At 34.2% G+C, this 19064-nt stretch overlaps 1 protein-coding gene across 1 annotated transcript in view; it reads right to left on the minus strand.

The window, feature by feature from the left end:
* Positions 1–15686: 15686 nt before the first annotated feature.
* The window catches only part of LOC149070050 (sorting nexin-33-like), a 30065-nt gene continuing 26687 nt past the window's right edge, over positions 15687–19064 (minus strand). Inside the window, exons 14-17 of the mRNA XM_089250196.1 lie at positions 18823–18899; positions 18377–18466; positions 16705–16911; positions 15687–16595 (exon numbers count right to left, since the gene is read on the minus strand). Of these exons, the coding sequence (XP_089106322.1) occupies positions 16551–16595; positions 16705–16911; positions 18377–18466; positions 18823–18899 (419 nt within the window). The 3' untranslated portion in view covers positions 15687–16550. The remainder of the gene's footprint in view (positions 16596–16704; positions 16912–18376; positions 18467–18822; positions 18900–19064) is intronic.

The following is a 19064-nucleotide window of genomic DNA, read 5'->3' on the forward strand; positions in this document are numbered from 1 at the left end:
TTTAAATTATTTCTGTACGAATATTATTTTTTAATGGAATTTTGAAAAGGTAGTTTCACTATGGAGGACACAGCACCAGAAAGAGTTAGCTCTGTAAAAGCCAAAACACCCGAGATAGGGAGTATAGGTATGTTTTGGATTTGCGAAGATCTCGTCAGAGGCAGAAACTTGAAAAACAAGTCTAAGCCTCATGGAAGGCCAAGGAGAAAAAGAGAAAAACGATTAGTCAAAAGGGGGGGGGGAACAGCTGTAAAGGGGTTAAGAAATTCCTGTTTTTGTTCCATATATGGATTACACACAGGAAAATGTATCTAAAATTATGACCAGATACAGCAAAAAATTAAGTTCTAAATTTTGTTTGCAGCCAAAAAAGCAAACATCAGTGTAATGCATGTTATGTGTAGTGCTCTCTTTTTTTTAAAGGGTATTGCGGACAGGAGCAGTCTTCTTGTTTATTTATATATGGCCTTTATATTGGTTGAAGTTATACTATAATGTCCCACATACAGGGGTTCAGTAAAATGGTAGCAGTTACCATACCTTCCATTCCCAACATTGTTGCAAACCTTTGAGAAATCACAGCATACTGTTACTTCATACCAACATGATGCACAATTCATGTTATACTACTTGGTATCAAAGCAATGGGCAAAATTGCCTAATCTCTTCCCGCTTAGAATGCCACATAATGATATGTGCAGTCCTGCCATCAGTTTTTTCTAACTACGAGTGAAGTGTAATGATTGAATAATTGTATAGGCCTGTTGTTCTCTGTGCCAAGGCTTTTTAACGGAGAGATTGGCTCCGCATTTGCGCCTCGAAGTTGGGAACCACAGAAAACCAACTTCAGCTGACCACCACTGTGGTAACGGTGGGGTTCGAACCCAGGTCCTTGTGATGCGAGTCCATCAATATGGCCACTCAAACCACCACAGTGGCATATCTTTAATACTATCCATATATAAGAACCCCCACCACTAACTTTTGGGACCTAATTTTTTGACAAAAAAGGGTTCTTTATACACATTAAAATACAGTACATCACTGGACATCCCTTACTTATTTCATGCACTGTGACGTGAGGCGTTAAAGTTAATATCCAGAAAAGAACCATTTCCTTGATGAACTGGGCCGAGAAACAGCCACTCCACTCTCATTAGCAAAAATACACAGTGTTTCCTAAGAAAATTTCATAAAAATATGAAGTATGAGTTTTATTGTGTATCATATTTCGATGCATCTTTATATGGCTTCATCGTTCCATCCTTTTCGAAGTATCTACTTACCCCTTATGGTTGTCCGCATATTAAAAAGGTTCCAATACATCGGAAGCTTCCATAATGGACACTTAAAAAAAAACTATAACAGGTTTCAATGTATTTTATCACCCATCAATGGGCACTCCCGTTGATGGACAAAATTTTCTGTCCCAAGGGTATCCATTACCTAGAGGTTTCACTGTAATACTACTTAACCATGCATTATTCAACTCATTCTTCTGCAGAATTTCTAATGAATTGGTATATACAGGAATGTGTCATGTATTTTCGTCATGTATGCATGGCTAATCCTTTCCAGGTCTCCGAAATTATTTTTTTCTTGAGGAATTTTTTTTCACTCTAAAACATATCTCTTCATTTACACAAGTGTTTGTGTGTTTTTCCATGCATGTTCACACACTTTGACCATTCACCATTGAAATTCCCAAAATACAAGAACCCAAGTTCCCTCCAAACTGGACAGATGCTATTCTAACCAAAGCCGTCTTGAAGAAAAACCGCAGCATCCATTTTTGAGAATACTACTGTTTGCTCACCAACAGCTAAAACCATGTACTGAAGTGGGGAGGGATGGCAGTGCCATCTTTCTGCATGGGGCCCCCAGGTACAGAAAGTCCTGCATGAAATTAGATCTGGTCAAATTTTTGACAGCATGTATCAAGCATTTTTGGCCAGTTGGGGCAGAAAAATCACTTTGCCCAGGAGCCTCTGAGAGAAGATGTGTTTGAAGAAGGGGAGTGTTACCTCTTTCATTCAGAAATAGAGAAAATAGTAAAGTTCTTAAGGATTGTTTTTTTGTTACTATGAGTGGCATCATCTATTGTAAAAATTAGGGAAAAACTGGCATTACTAAGAGTGCAAGTGTCCTCCTTCCTTATTTTTCAAATCTGGTAACCCTATGCATGGCCCTAACATATTTATGTTGTCTTAGCTAAACTTGTTCCACATTATGAAGAAGTAGATGATTGCTCTAACTTTTTCTGTTATGTTAAGTATCATGTGGTAGGTCTGCCTGCTCTCTGAAAAGAGACACTTTTTCAAATGGAAGACTGGCTCGCATTTGTGCTTTGAAGTTTAAAAACTGTTAAAACTAACTTCAATTGACAACCACTGTGCTGCCCCGAACCTATATCCTGACAACACAATACCCACAGGACCACACAGCTGCCCACCAATATAAAATTCCATAATTTTATATTCCGCTGTTTCCCCCCCCCCCCCCACCAAAAATTTAGGCCCAGGTCTAGAATGTTTATAAAGTGGCTGAGACAGATATACATGATTGCTGATCACCCAGACCTGCTGAGGCTTATGAAGTGGCAGGGCCACTCGTTTTTCAGAGTGTTCAGACTTAGACTGCAGGGCTGGACAAATCGCAAGAAAATCTGCACCGGAAAAACTTTTTAGGTGCCAAAATAAAAATTACCAGAATACAAAGGTAAAAAATAGTCAAACTCCTGTTGTGCACCCCATCATTTATCGCTAACCCCGCTTAGAGCCAAAATCTTTCAGTGAATAAATCTTCCACACATATAGCGATTGCTCACATCAATTCGTAATTCGATATAATGCCAAACTCGTTGAAGCGTCAGAAATCTGCAAGACAAATGATGGTGCTACATCCTAGTTTGACTGTAATGCTTCCTTTGACTTTTTCAGGGCAAAAAGACCCTCTTTCACATTAGTTGATATGAATTCCAAACACTTTGTACTGCTCTCAGCCAGCAATTCAGTTAACTACACAAAGAAAATTTTATGCGGCGACACCAATTTTTTAGATCGACCTGGCGTCTGGGATTTGTTCAACCCTGTTGGACAGTATCATAGAATGTAGAAAAAAACTCAGAAAATAAAGGCAATTGTAAACAATCATTATATTGAAACCAACCACAACCAAAAACAGATCTGGCATCTAGACGAAATCAGTGATTGCATATTCTGTTTTTATTGTGTTTGCATTCAAACACCAGGTCATATAATATATATATAATCTGATAAATACTCAGTTCAGCTCATAACTATATAAACAGGCTTCTATATATATATATTATCAACAGAATAAAATTTCCACTGATGGCAACAGTTTTCTTTCCTGTTAGAAGGCTTTAGAATAATAACACTTTTCCACATTCATCATATTCAATATATATATTATATGTATTTACAAACGGCTACAAGCTTATCATGTAGTTTCATTCTTCTCTCTCTCGATATTTTTCCACCTAATAAAAAGACTAGGACACATTTAAAAGCATATTACTCACACACACAATACCATCTAAATTACGTAAAACTCTGAATACCATTCTATGCGGTGGGAAGATTGCATTTTTTTTCTGGTGAGAAGCAGGAAAAAAAATATATAGAATTTACTTTTGCGTTGCCGATTCCGACTAAGTTACTGATCTAAATAACAATTTATATTAGTATCACAAACTTATGCTGCTTTCGATTGTACCTTTTTTGTCTTCTAATTTGCTAATACTTTACGGTGAGAAACATTTACCTTTATATTATCGAAGAAAAAAAGCACCACAATCAAACTTCTATTAATTAATAGCCACAGAAACAGCTCTTGCGATGATGCGTAATATGACATTCAGATAGGTTAGTAATCTCTAAACAGTGAAGAGCGTCAATTTTTTTTTCATAAACACTTTGCTTGAAACGAATACTACGCTGTTATGCTTCGTTTTACAATTATGGGAGAAATATTTCAAACTGCTAAAATCGCTCAGGGTTGAATTAACACGATTCATTGGATGGTATTTATTTTGAATTTAGTACTGTAATATTTATAAGTCTTGAATTAACATGCTGTATTTATTGGAAACATATATTTTGGATATCCTTTGATACATGCATCAATTTGAAATTACTCAACTTTGTTCAAGATACGAATGCACAAGATAAAAGTTTGCAGAATTTTAATAACATTGGGAAATAATGAGACTCAGAAGAATCACATCTTTCACATTCTCTCCTCTACACCTTACCCTGAGAAGTGAAGATGAAGTCAGTTTCGTTTTAACACACTTATCCCAGACCCTATAGAATTCTCTAGTTATAGAAGAATATGTTTACATGGCATGCATCAAGGTTAGATGATTTTAGGCTAAGTCCTTCATAAGTTTCATTTGGTTTTTGATGTTACAAGCGCTAAAACTGGTTTTTCCATGTTGAAGAACATACAATTGATGCTTTGAAATAATGTTTTGGCCACAATCTGTATGAAATATTACAGATTCTTTGGTTTAAAGCAATGTTTCCTAAAGGGGGCAATGGAAAGGTTGGGGTAGTATAAGCTGTGAGTTTAGTATAGTACCCTATGGGTTGGGGCCCAGGGAACGGAAATTTTGGGAAACTGTTTAAAGCATGCATGCACAACCAGTGGCTCTCACAGTCATCTGAAGTGGCCCACAACCTTAAACCTAATTTTGTAAAAATGAAATAAACCACATTTCCAGATCACTTGGGTGACTCGCGGCGCATTCACAGATCACTTAAGTGGAACTTTCCAGATCACTTAAATAACCGTGGCACACTTCTAGATCTCTTAAGTGAGACTCTGCCACAAAGCTGGGCTGGAAGATATCTTAGCAACAGAATAGGTCTCTGGTGATAGAGTTCTGGTGTTCATTCAGATCTTTCTTAAGTGACTCGCAACACACTTTCATCTTATTTGCAGATCACTCAAGTGAGCGGCTGCACATTTTTGGATCCCTTGAGTAGCAATGTGGACCAATTCCAGACGACTTAAGTGGCCTGTGACACGTTTTTAAACCAGTGAAGTAGCCTGCGCTGTCCTAAAGGTTGAGCATTCTTGTTTTAAAGCTAAGCTGGCGGGACTTGTTAGCAAAAGCATTGCTAATTTAGCTAGTGTATACAAGGAAAAAAGTACCTCAAGCTAAGATTTTCTTTTTTCCACCATTTACATTAAAGTAGAAAACGGAACTGTACCCAGTTTGAGAAGTAATAAAAAACCAGATGAACACCCACAGAGTAGCATATTCACAGGGCTATGCAGGTTCTAGCTCAGACCAGCAGGCTTAAAGGGGCAACGAATGAGTAATTAATGATAAACAAACATTAAATTAGAAATAGAGAGAGGCAGAAAAATCTGAATAGCCATCAGGCAGCAAAGTCATAGATTCACCTCTGCACCCACTTTCTACGTAATGCAACAAAAAAATTCTCCACATGCCACTGGCAAGTTTAACCAGTTTGAATTCAACCACAGCTGAAAAACCATTGCATATACTCTCTACCATAGCGTAGGAGTGGTCATTTTCTTTAAGAATAAGAGAAAAGCATGGCCAGACTTTTACTAAAGAGAAAGACCCCTGAGCAAAGCATTAAAGTCTCATGAGACTAATGTTAAAATGTTGGGTTAGTCGGTGAGTAGACAGTCCTCCCAAACACAGTGTATCTCCCAAAATACCGTGGCCTTCAATTTGAAGATGATGAAAGTGACACTCATGCATTATTCAGAGCTCTTTGTAAAACCTTCTCTCAGCCAATGGAATCTTGCTCAATTGACCGTTCCCAATGAAGCACCCTCAAAGCAGGGGGAAGACATAAATAGTAGCCTCTTTTCCCCGTTACGTAAGATTTCTCAAAAATGTTTGTAACTCGTGCGAACAAAAGGCAAAAAAAATTTCTATCACCTCAGCCAAAAAACTGTGAATTTTACAATCAATATAGAGTATTGTGGCTTTGCTTTCAGTTACAAAAAACAGGAAGTGAAGCTCGAATAACTCAAAGGACTTTTTCCAGTTGGTTAAAATTATCACGATTAACCTGACATTCTACAAATACCACCACAACTTCAACCTTCTCAAAACAGTGAAAACATCTCATTCCTCCAGACCACAAATTTTCAACCCGTAATTTTCTAACCCTTTCCAGTTTAAATAACTTCCAGAAGGTATCCACAAAGAATATTTTGTGCAGTTTTTTTGTTACACAACATTATACGAGAATGACCATGTGACCCAAAATCTTGCACCTACTTTCATCAACGCTTTTTCGAAAGTAAGCAATCAAAAGCTGAAACATAGTAACACCACCACCATGTTTTCCTTTTTGAATTCTCTACATGAATTACCGTTATAAATTATTCATTTTAAAAAAGAGCAGAACCTAATAACTTACATTCTATGATCCTCATTTGATTAATTTTCTAAATGTCTCTCACAGCAGCAACATCGCAATCCATGTAAAAAAAAAACTTTGGTCATTATCATTCGAATGATTATCTCTTAGTTTGATTTTTCAAACTATAATGTGTATTGTCTAATACAGCGGTTCTCAAACTTTTTTGACTCACAGAGCCTTTTTTTAATAAAAAATTTCTATGGCAGAGCCCCATGGCCATGTTTTTATTTATTCATCAAAGATACTGATTTATTTTTATGATTTAAAAATATTTAAAATTATTTGTTTTTCAAATTTACTGTTTTTTTTTATATTTTCCTCAAGCGGCCATGGAGCCCCAGTTGAGAACCGCTGGTCTAAGATGACTTTAATGGCAGACGTTCAATGAATTATGCATGTTTCTGATTGTTAGCTCAAGGTCTAAGAAATTCAATTCCCGATGTCTTACCCACATCTGTGGCAAGCATCTTCAGAGGTTTAGACACTTGAAGGTCTCTGTGACAAGCGAGAAAGGCATCATACATCTACACCCATTGAGTTATTCCTTATATAGATGTCTGAGACTTGATTGGTTGCAGAAGAGTTATATTTTCTGGTTTTGTAACAAGCGTCAGCTCTGATGGGCTATCGAGATCTCATTTCCTCTCTAGTTCTTGTCGGGGGCACATCTCGGCTCTGCACAGCTAGAGCAACAGGACCCAAGTGGGATGAACTTTCATCGTCTTTTGATTTATGTTGTGCTTAACGATTTCAACCACTTCTCCATATAGGTGAGCATTTTGGAACATGTCAAAAAACTGATATGAAATTAAATTTGAAAATACCAAAGTAATATCTGAAGTACACTACTCGCCTTCATAGAGAAGCGATTGTAATTTTCAAGTACAACAACATAAATTGAAATGAGGAGATGATGAAAGTGCATCCCACTCGAGTTTCATTGCTTCAGCCGAGAGCCGAGATTTGCCCCCAACGAGAACAAAAGAGGAAATGACCTCGACAGCCAATCAGAACCAGACACTTGTAGTAAAACCAGCAAATGCAACTCTTCTATGGCCAATGCAGCCTCAGACATCCAGATAAGGGGGAGTTATCCCCCCTTATCAGATGTACGATGCTTGCCACAGATGTGGGCAAAATGTTGGGGAATAGAATTTCTTAGACCATGGCTCAACTACCCATAAATTGCATGTAATTCATTTTAATGGGTATTGTTTTCTCTTGTTTTTGTAAATTATAACTCAAAACAGAAATAAGGGGTACTGATGTCCATTTAAAAATGCAAATCTTCTCTGAAACTAGGATTGTATTCGAAAGAACACAAACCAAACAGTTTCAAAGATTGTATCACATTGGAACTTCAAACTTATTTCAGTATCTGGGTGAACAACTTCATGGTGAAAAAATGTATTGATATGCATATGTCACTATATAAATGTAGTATAATAACCATTGCAATAGGGGACATTCTGTGAACACACACACAGATTACATAAGGTGTAATATGTATAATAATATTTACACAAGTGTAACACTTAACACACAAATGTTTAACAAAACGATAAAACCAAGGGAACAGCACCTTGTGTTGTATGTGTACATTATATACAGTCATGACTAAATCTATTTAGCTGCATCCACGTAGGGTGGCTTTAACGAAGGGAAAAATGTCAAGGACCAAACATATGACCAACTATATCAATTCATGTACAATACACAAACTATACTGCTATTCAATATGGCACTGTGATTCACATTGTCAGAATCAATCTTCAGACTAGTATATTGGTGTGTGTGTATATATATACTTCACACTCTATATATCCTACAGCAATTGCACTTAGTAGTGACAGATTTACATATAGATGTCTATAAAGCATTTGCATAATAAATGTTACTCTAATGTTTATATCTTATAATTACAAGCTAAGATTCTTTTTAAACATTTATATAAGCAACTGGACAAATTTTATATACATTGCTTTATACATCGTTTTAAAATGCAAAGAACAAACTGAAAAACATTTCAAAGATGCTGACACAATCTCCATGGACATATTTGATGATTATGATAGAAAGATTCAAAATTAATGCACTAACGAGGTAACAAATAGGACTTTGTTGGATTCACGCCCTTTTTCAAAAGATAGCTTAATATCTTTAATTTCTCTTCTTTTGTGCTGAGAAAAATTTTAAAAAATAAGAAACTTTTTCCCCGCAATGAAAAATCACATGCGGTTTTTCCTTGCATTTATTTAATGCAGCTTATTGTATTGGATATATATCAGAGGAGAATTTCTCTTTTTCCTGAAGGGCTCGTGTATGAAATTGAAATCTGAAATTAGTTTTATAAATTTTCTTTTTTTTATTATGATGAAGATGCAAATAAAGTTGAAAATGGTTGGGTTCTGTCACTAGAGACACCCTTGAAAATTGTATTTTTTGTAACATAAAACAATTAGAAAGCAACACTATGAAGAAAATAACTAGAATTTTCTGACTAGACTTCGTTAATGACATTTTTTAACATCCAAATGACCGAAGGCATCAGAAGAGTTCTAGAAAGGTCAGTACTCTGTTCAAGACTTTAGTAGGAGAGATTTCTGAATTTATTCTAGGGGATGCTCTTCCTAGTGGCACAAAATACTGTGGGTGATTGAGCTCTCCGATACTACTGTGAATGACTGAGGAAATGGGATGCATAACAGTAGAACCTAGATGCCAGGAATAGAAATATTAGAACTCTACCAAGAAAAAAAATTAAACATATTTTTATTCATGTCGAACAATCACAATTTAAATTAAGGACAGCAAATATGTAATAATTCTTATTTATACAATATTACATTGATTAGTCAGGCCCTATTTCTACACTGACAAGTAGGGCATTTTCTCAGGGACTTTAAAAACTTGATCCATTACATTTAAACAATATATACAGGGTGCATAGCCAACAACACACACCAATCACAAATTACTGACAAACCAGTGATCCTAGAGGCATATTTCTGATAAGAAAAGTTTCTAAATAATGACGTACCTGAGTTCTACATGCTAATGTTGCAAGGGGTTGTATAGTTATTAAAATAAAAAATTAACTTCCAACAAGGACCCAATTATAAAGTTTTTCCTTGTCTCTCCTAATGTCACCAAAAAAAAAAACCTACTTTTTAGAAATATTCGCTGAGACATTTGAATTAAAAAATCAGAGAAAAGATGGGGGAAGCAAAACTAATGGCAAATGCTTTTCATCCGAATTTATGCTGTTTTTTCCCCCAAACTTTTTCTTTTTTTTAAAATTAAAATTTCTCAGTCAATATTGCACTTTGAAATGTGGAACTTTTTTTTTGGCATCAGGAGACAGGGCAACTTCCTAACTGGGTTCTTTGGCACAGAGTGTCCGTATAAAAATTTATTATTTTTATTTTAATAACTATACAACTCCTTACAACATGAATGACGTATATATCTGAGTTCTACACATTATTTGGATAATTTTAATTGCAAGTATGTCTCTAGGATCAATGATTTGCCAGTAAAATGCCATGTGCCCTATTGCCCATGCACCATGTATATTGCTTTATTAATTTTTTTCAAAGAAAAAAAGGAATCAAAATGCTCAAAAAGGTATATTACTGCTTTAAATATGAAAACTTGGGAAATGTACAAAAGGTAATACATAATCTGGAAGATTCACTAATCTGGAATCACCTAGGTCCTATAAAGTCCGGATTTGAGAGGTGCTACTGTATGATTAATACAGGGTGATTCATAATTCCCTCCTGAATTTCAGAATGCTATAGCGGGGGAGCCTTGCACTCTGTTCACCAGACCTAACACCATCCTACTTTTTTCTTGTGGGGCTGTGTCACAGATCTTGTGTTCGTACCCCCTTTGCCGTATGATTTAGCAGAGCTGCGTAGACAGATCACACATGCTGTCTATATACTTACTACCAATACTTAACCATACATGCACCTCGTACACATTTCTCTATGGAATTTCTAATGAATCGGCACATGCCAGAATGAGTGTTCTGAGTAAATGTGTGGTCCTAATGTATTTATGTTGTTGAGTTGCGTTTGTTTTGTGTTTGTGCTGCCATGTCTTCCATGCTGTCTATACCATGAATTGTGCCACATTGGAAAGAGTATGGTAAGAACTGGATTATCAAATTGATGCATGCCGTGTGAGAAGGGTTCACACATTGAACACCTATAAGGTCCGTAAATAAACTTGAATTGTTCCTGCATTCGGTGTAAGGCTCCCATCCATTGCACTTGTCAGTTTCCCCACTATAGCATTCTGAAACCCTGGAGGGAATTATGAATCCCCCCTGTATTACCCTCAACTTAATGTTATCTGAGCAATCTTTTTTTTTCAGCTCTTTTACCTTTGCGAATTTTTGAAATTTTCGAACCTAGGTAAATCAGCTTCCCAGATAATCAAGGTTCTACTGTTAGTGAGAATTCACTCATATCAAAAGGCCTCAGATTAACATTAAATAATTTACCCGATGTCATATATTCTTTTCCCTTTTTGTGTTACCAGTATTTTGTTTTTGATTCGAAGTAAACTATGCACAATTTTCTTTTAATTTTTATGATCGATCTGTATCATAAAACTTGAATGTTTCCCTCCTCTTCATGTTTAGGCATTTTAACTGCCACTATCATGTTTATACTTTGGAATTAGATTTGATCTTAGTTTTAAGAAAACCAAACAACTAACTGGCTTGACTTCATGTTACAATAATATTCAAATATTTCATAGCGATTTTCAAATGCTGTTCCACCAACTTTACAAAAATAATCAATAATTACCAATCAGCAGCACATGTTAATACAATCAATAAAAGTATGCAAGTATATTACATGCAACAATGCACTTCATACAATTTTATATTATAGATACATACAATGTACAAAGAATATTTTGTAGTCTTCACGCTTTCCCCATTGCAATATCCTTCCGATATTTAACTTTAAAACTTTTAAAATGTCAACATCGATAGGATTTTTATACAAAAATCTTCACACGAAAAATAAAAATAATTCAAGATTTACGTTAAGTGATCAATTGCGGAACTGGTGGGACAGATATAAGTTTGTTTTATATGGGAAGACATCATGTGGTGATAACATTATGCTAAATTGGTCGGAGCAATCGCTTCGAAGCAACTGCAGTACAATTCTCGCCTCGCAAAAAATAGACTAACAAACTCTGAAATTAATTTCTTTTACAATGAAAACCTCTATTTAGAATATTGATCAGCCTTCTTACAAATTTGGTGCATAATTTATAAATATTGTTAAAAAATGTGGTGATTCTTAAGATATTTTTCTTCTTAGTACAACATTAAAACCTCTTGAATTCTTATAAAATTTTGCACACAATTTTAAATTTATAATTTTCCAAGTATTAAAATAGTGAAATCTATATACGTATAACCTGCATAATCTATGTGGTTTCTTTTGATGCAACTGTGAGCCACTCAAGGAATTCATTACATTTTCATAAATTCGGTGAAATATAGGTATTTCAGAAAATGTTTTTAACATAAGCATTGTGGTAATCATAACAATAGACACTTTCTCTAACGTGTTAATAAGAATAATGTTAGAATCCTATTTCTCAAAGTGACGGCATCAAGTGCAAGACAATCAACTGCAATCGTATCCTAATCCATAAAACAAGAGCACAAACTGCCATAGTAAAAGGTATAATAATTGGTGATATATTTGCTTTATTATGAAGGAGGATAAAATTTTTTCTTGCCAATTGCTTCACCATTGCTGACAAAGCAGCAATAATTAATGTGGCATTATTGTAATTATTTTAAACAATACAGTGAAACCTTAAAGGCAATCACCTCTGTTTGACGGCCAACCTCCTATCATGACATGCTTTTCATTGAAACAGATAACGGCTCCATACATTTAATACAAAAGCCATCTCTATTGTGGGCCACCTCTGCAAGGGGTGTGCAGACATATTTGTGGCCATCTTTCCCATAAATAAAGGTTGGGAAGGGGGGGAACGCTATGAAAATGCCAACAACTGAAGCTAAACCTTTACTGAAATGCTCCCTGTAGTTTCAGTTCCGAAAGGTTTAGCTGTACCTAGCCATAAAAATAATTTTTTTTATCGTGAATAGATAAATTTTTTTAATGATTGACATCGCTGTGAAGAAAAAATGCAAATGAGCCATTCAGTACACTTTCAGATCTCAATAATGTGAAGGAAACTATAGAAGCATAAGGCAAAATGTTTGGTCTTTCTGACCTGGGATTGATTTTTACTGCATTGTTGGAGAAAGTGGGAAAATCGTAACTCATTGTATATCATCAGAGAAATATAAGAACTGTCTAGAGACAGTCTGAGATTTGGGATGCCTTATGCTATCATAAAAATTAGACAAAGAACAGTTGAATGAGACCAAAACGTGACTGATGATCCTTCAACATGTAAAAGAAATATCCAACCTGTCACATACAGTCCAGAACAGATATTAATGCAGTCGAACAATCACTTCAAAAGTTGGTATATATTTGAACAATATTTATTTACATAATAGTTTAGAATTGATTTTGAGTATATTTTACCATCAAAAAGGAAAGGAAAGAGCTGTCATTTTCTCCAGCCCTTGAATGATAGATTTCGATTCAAAATGTTCTCATCAGTTATCGAGTAAGGTTTATTTTTCTTCCCAATGAAGCTCAAAATAACTTATCCTTCTTCAAATGCAGCCTAGAAAACTCAAAAATAGTTGGACAACTCTGGTTGTCTAAAGGGAAAAACTATTACGCAATCTTATATATAGAAGCAGGAACAAAATTTTTTCCTCCCCATCTATAAATTATGCTACCCATAGTCCAGTCTCTCTGCAGGCAGCCAGCCACAACTTCGTGAAATGCCAAGTGGCCATCTTAGAGAGGTTCCACTGTATTGAGAACAAAAAAAATCATGTCAAAAATTTCACAAATTTGAATGAAATTCTCTTGTACATAAAATGCTCATCTACTAAATTTTGAGTTGATCTGAAGCAGCGATTTTAATTTTTGCGAGAGATAAACCCTAATGAAATCTACATTATTTGGATTTCATTAAAGTGTTTCACCCGTGGGAACAAAAAAATATATTTAAAGACATGGTCAAAAGTAATTGTCTTCTGTTTTCTATATCAGCGAGAATAAAATTAAAACTTTTTGAATTCTGGCAACAGGAATTGATTCATTGAAAAAAAAATCATGCATAATTAAAACTTTTTTTCCAAGCAGATTCTAATTGAGTGAAAATTCTCTGCATTTCTATTAATTTACTAATTCAAAGATGTTATCATATAGTTGTATATATATTCAACAATCATAGACAATTTTTTTTTCATCCATTACAAGGGATCACAAATCTAATAATACATTAGACATGGGGCTCATAAGATGGTCCAAAGAGTTAGGACAGTTAGTTGGACAGTTATGGATGACAATTCGAGATTCAAGATATCATATGTAAATATATATATCTGAAATATTTTGGTATTATATCATACGGAATGGAACCACATTGATTGTAAGTTAATTTGCAATAGTACTGCAAGCTCTAAATGCACTGAGAAAGCACCATTGATACACACATGCACAAGGACAGCACATTCATTGCACACACACATTTCGAATATAATATTTTCTTCATTTTCATTTATAGTTAGGGTTTATATGAACAATCATGCAATACAGATGTTATAAATGCCCAACAGAAAATACTCACAGTAATTGAGTCCAACCTAATTACATTCAAAAATGCTTATCTGACAAAACACTCGCTCAATCAAAAAACTTTTTTTTTTGCGAAAATCAGTGTATATACAGTGGAACCGTGATAACACAACTTTTATTATTTCCATGATTTGCACATAAGGTAATTCATTGGAGGGAAAACTAACACAACTTGATGTACCTCATGATGGCCAAGCCCCACTTAAATGAATGTCATTTTTACTGTGTACCACTAGAAATTGTTCAAGCATTGGCAAGTTAGAATATTTTTACAACATTGTTCTCATGTATTGGCAAGTTAGAATATTTTTACAACATTGTTCTCAGGAATTTCACAAATCTTGTTTCACTATTTTTTTGCCATTTATTAGTCAAAACTCTCTCTCAAACCTAGGAGTAGGGTTACTTCCCATACTTCCTTCTGTTTTGAACCTGAAAAAATGACTCATGAACCACAAAAGCCACAGAGAGGTGTGGACGATATTTGAAATTTTCTAGTGATGGTTGATAAAGCTAGATCAGAATGTTTCATGTGAGAAGAAAGATTCCCTCATTCTAGACAATGCCATCGCTCATCCACACACAACAGATCTTTTGGAAATCAAAATATGCTTACTTCCACATTCCATATTTGTTATGGGCATCTTTTTCTCAGCCACCTCACTGGGCATTTCGCCTGTTGTGGTATTGTATTTGTATTTATTTGTATAATTTGGGGTTGTTTTAAAAATACAAGGCCAGAACAGGCAAAATTCTCAACGACGTTTTAATACTGAATCTTTTCATTGAAAATCGACCAAAAATGTTTGTGAACGTGAAGATAATAGAATAAAAATTTTCACCTATATACAGGTACGTGTATGTGCATAAACGATAATTAAAAACTGATAGGGAATAAGATCAAATGCAACTTCACATGCACTTAGGCCAACATGGTTTATAATCCTCTTCAAGTATGGAGCTATCAAGGTTCTACTGTATTTTGCATTTAATTAATTTTTTTTTGGAAAAATAGACTCAAGAAAGAAAGTCAAGTTGCAGCAAAAAGTAAAAATATATACTCAACATTTGAATGAGATTGTTTATGATTGAACTTGGATGCAATAGTAATGTCTGGAGCAACAGCAACATAAATTTATGAAAATGCTCACTTTAATTTCACCCAACTAATAATCATAAAATTAATTTTGAGCAAATTAGACTAGAAGCGAAATCAAATCTTTCTCATCTTACTAATTTTACTTATAACAAATGTTTATGAGATTTAGTTTTCATGATAATTTCAAAACAATAGATAACGTATACAGATAACCATATCTTTAACAATACTCAAAGGGGGAAAAAAAGCCGAAGCATTTGAAAAGTATACTATGTAGCAATGAATTATGGTGTTGAATACTTGCTATAAATGTTTTTGACCATATAATGCACTGATCATTAAAAGACAATATATTAAAAAAAATTCAAGTTTTCTGTCATAAAATTATGATAATACTTTCAATGATTGAAAATAATACATTATCTTTGCAAAATCAACTGCTAAAACAAAAATAAAAACAATCAAAAGACAACTAAAATAAAATACTTATAAGAAAAATATGGCTGAAAACTGTCATCGTCAACCACAGATAAAATTCTAGCATGCTATAAATGTAATGGTAGGATGTATAAAATACTATAAAATTAAAGCGAATAGAAAAAAACAGCATCACTTCACACAAATAACAATTATTTTGACATTGTATGTCAATTGAATTGTGGATTTTTGTTACGTTACACAATGAGCGAAACTGAAAGAATGACTTTCTGAGGATGCAATAAACATATTTAAATTGATAAAAAAAAACATTTGTGCTTGAAATATATTTCAAATTGTACATAATTAAATGATACACTGGTACAATGGAAACAAAAAGTTATGAAAAATTCAAGAAAACATGTTAATAAACAACAAATGACATCGAGAAACACACAAAAACACTGAAGATCTTGTAAATAGGAATGTATAAGATTTACAGAAATACACAAAACATTATCAAATACAGATACTGTGGAACAGAATGTAAACTGGTATTGAAACGGAATGATAGAGATCCCATAATAACATAGAAAACATCAGGAATATGATACCGATACACTTAGACATTAAAACTGGAAATACGATCTCAAATAAAGAAATAAAGGTCTTTTGTGTGTAGACTTAAATAAAATGAAAATGCATATCATAGCTTTGATTTTAAAAAAAAAGCACAAAATATAATAACTAACAGCAATAACAAACAACCTATGTATAATATAAAAAATATAAATTCTAGTGTCAAATAAAATAAACAGCAGTCTATGAGCTGTATAGATCCAATGCATTTTGCAATTTATCAGCAACCTGCAAGAGCAAATACATTCAAATATTTATAAACGTTCAGAATTAAATTTTCCACATTATTTCACTCTTTTTCAAATTTCACTCTCAACCTAAATTAATTTCTGCTTACCTGTCGATAAAATTCTACCTGTGCAGTGAGAAAGTTCTGCATCATGTTTTTAAATTCATTGACTTGCTCCTGTTGGAAATGAGTGACTTCGGCAAGAGCAGCATAACTGATTATATCTGTGCGGCGAGCGATAGCAGAAGCTTCCTCTTGGGACAGTTTACCTTCACCCATCATTTTCTGATGTTCTTTCTTTTTCTGGACAGCTCCCTGTTGAATTGAAAGGAAAATTGCTTTCGCTTTAACAAGTCATCTGGCTACAACAGCATATGCAACAGCAACTATACGCAGCAGTGGTGCCTACGACAGTGTATGACAGAATAATTTATCATACAGCTGCTGCCACCTTCTAAGGCATCCTTCTACATTATTTTCTCACTAGTAGATGGAGCTGAACAATCATATTTCAAGAAAAATATATTTTATTAGCTTCAAACTTCCAAAAAAAAAAAGTGCAGGCATCTGTATAAAAAAGTGGCACCGGGGCTAGCACATAGAAAAATTAAAAGCGGTACAGGCATAATTCCACAGAGATTAATGTTAAAGAACTTTGCTTATAATATAGATGAAAATGCAACGACCTCGAATATAACAACATTTCATGTCAATTTTGCTTAAATTTTATGGTGTTTTCCACAGAATTCCCAGAATTAATGCTTATCACATTGAGACAATGTTTGTCTTTTGTTCCAAGGATACCTAACATTGAATAATAGGGTCATCACATTTGCTCCCTCCCCTCACAAAATCATAGTTTTGACCCTGTATGGGACTGTAAAAAATCCAGATATTCATTACAAGTCAGGTTTAGTGTTACAAGGTTTAACTACACACTGCAATTTTCTACCAATAACCTGTGGACTATACATTAAAAAAATCATGATTTCCTGATGTCAATTATAGACCTCTGCACAAGTATTTAACAAGTGGGAGTCCACTCCTCCAAAAAGGAAGAAAATGACTGATTTTTATGGAATGACATGGTTGAACCTCAGGGTCATAGAGTACTTTTCTTGGCCGACTTTCTACTATGACCCCCATGAAGAGTTTATTACCATGAAGAGGTTTTACTAAAAAAGTGTACATTTTTTGTGGGTCCTCCTATTTGGCTTGTGACCCTGGGGGGGGGGGCGTGCTCTGGTTGCCCCAGCCTAGTTATGGGCCTGTTAAACTTACTGTTCTATCATTTTGAATGAATTTCCGGCTGAACTGTCCTGCTTCTGCATAACATTTGCAGAAGCAGGAATGCTCAACCTTTTTTTTTTTTTTTTCAAAATGCGGTTGGAATAAGTTTTGTAAATGACAGATGGTATACCATCATGCTGGAATTGGCAGGGTTGCAATGGCAAAAGGGATATGTAAATAGTAAACCTTGGTCTGGCCAAGTACTTCGGTTAATAGAAGGCTGGATAATTGTTGTTCTACTGAATTTTTTACCATTGGAAACAGGTTAACATTAATATTTGAAACTGAAACCAAACCTTTTTACTCGATTATCAAAATATTATGAACATAAATAATTTTGATTTGTAAAACATGAACTTAATTACAAGGACTAACACTAAAAAATTTTCACTGATGAGATTAAACTGCTTATAAGTGCAAAATATTTTGAAATTTGACTTTCACTGTTTTATTTCTTTGATAAAATTCAATAAAGAAGGAAATAAAATACCTTTTGGATTTGCAGAATTTCAGGAAAAGATGCGAGTATTCCTTTATATTCGTGGAGTACATCACTGAAAGGCTCCAGATCATTTCGAGGCTGAAAATACAACAGGAAGGAAATTAAAATTGATTTTCATTATAAATTTTTGAAATCAAGAGAAAAACTTAGAACAAAAATAATTAAAAAAACAGCTGATTAGATTTTAAGTCTCCACTCCAATCAATTAATAAGATTCTTTCTGGCTAAAGCAAAAGCGTGTTTAAGTAACAACTCAATGCTTTTCAGCACCAGCAATTGGCACTACCAAGAGACTATTCATTTAATAATGATTAGCTCCATCTAATATCTCCTTATAATCTAATTGCTGGTGCAGAAAAAAAACTGAATCCTCATTCAAATTCACAATGGTCTCTTGGCACGAAAGTATCTTATTTAATAATGAATAACGTTACCTGATCTCCATATAAAGTTCCAATTTCTTCATATGTATCTCCTGTTACTCTGATGGCAGTTATGAGTTCATTGGAATCTTTAAAAAGAGGGGTATATATAATTTACAAAGATAAATTTTTAAATGAAGTGCAAAATGATTTTCCTTTGTCTAAAACAGTACTTATGTAGTACAGATATTTGATCCTTAAAATATGCAATAGGTATGAAATTTGAATCTCTTGAGTACACAATTTCTGTATTA

The sequence above is a fragment of the Pholcus phalangioides genome, unplaced genomic scaffold (assembly GCF_987345545.1).
Source record: "Pholcus phalangioides strain wild (caught in Gottingen) unplaced genomic scaffold, Ppha-v1.0 ptg000022l_1, whole genome shotgun sequence".
Taxonomy (NCBI): domain Eukaryota; kingdom Metazoa; phylum Arthropoda; class Arachnida; order Araneae; family Pholcidae; genus Pholcus; species Pholcus phalangioides.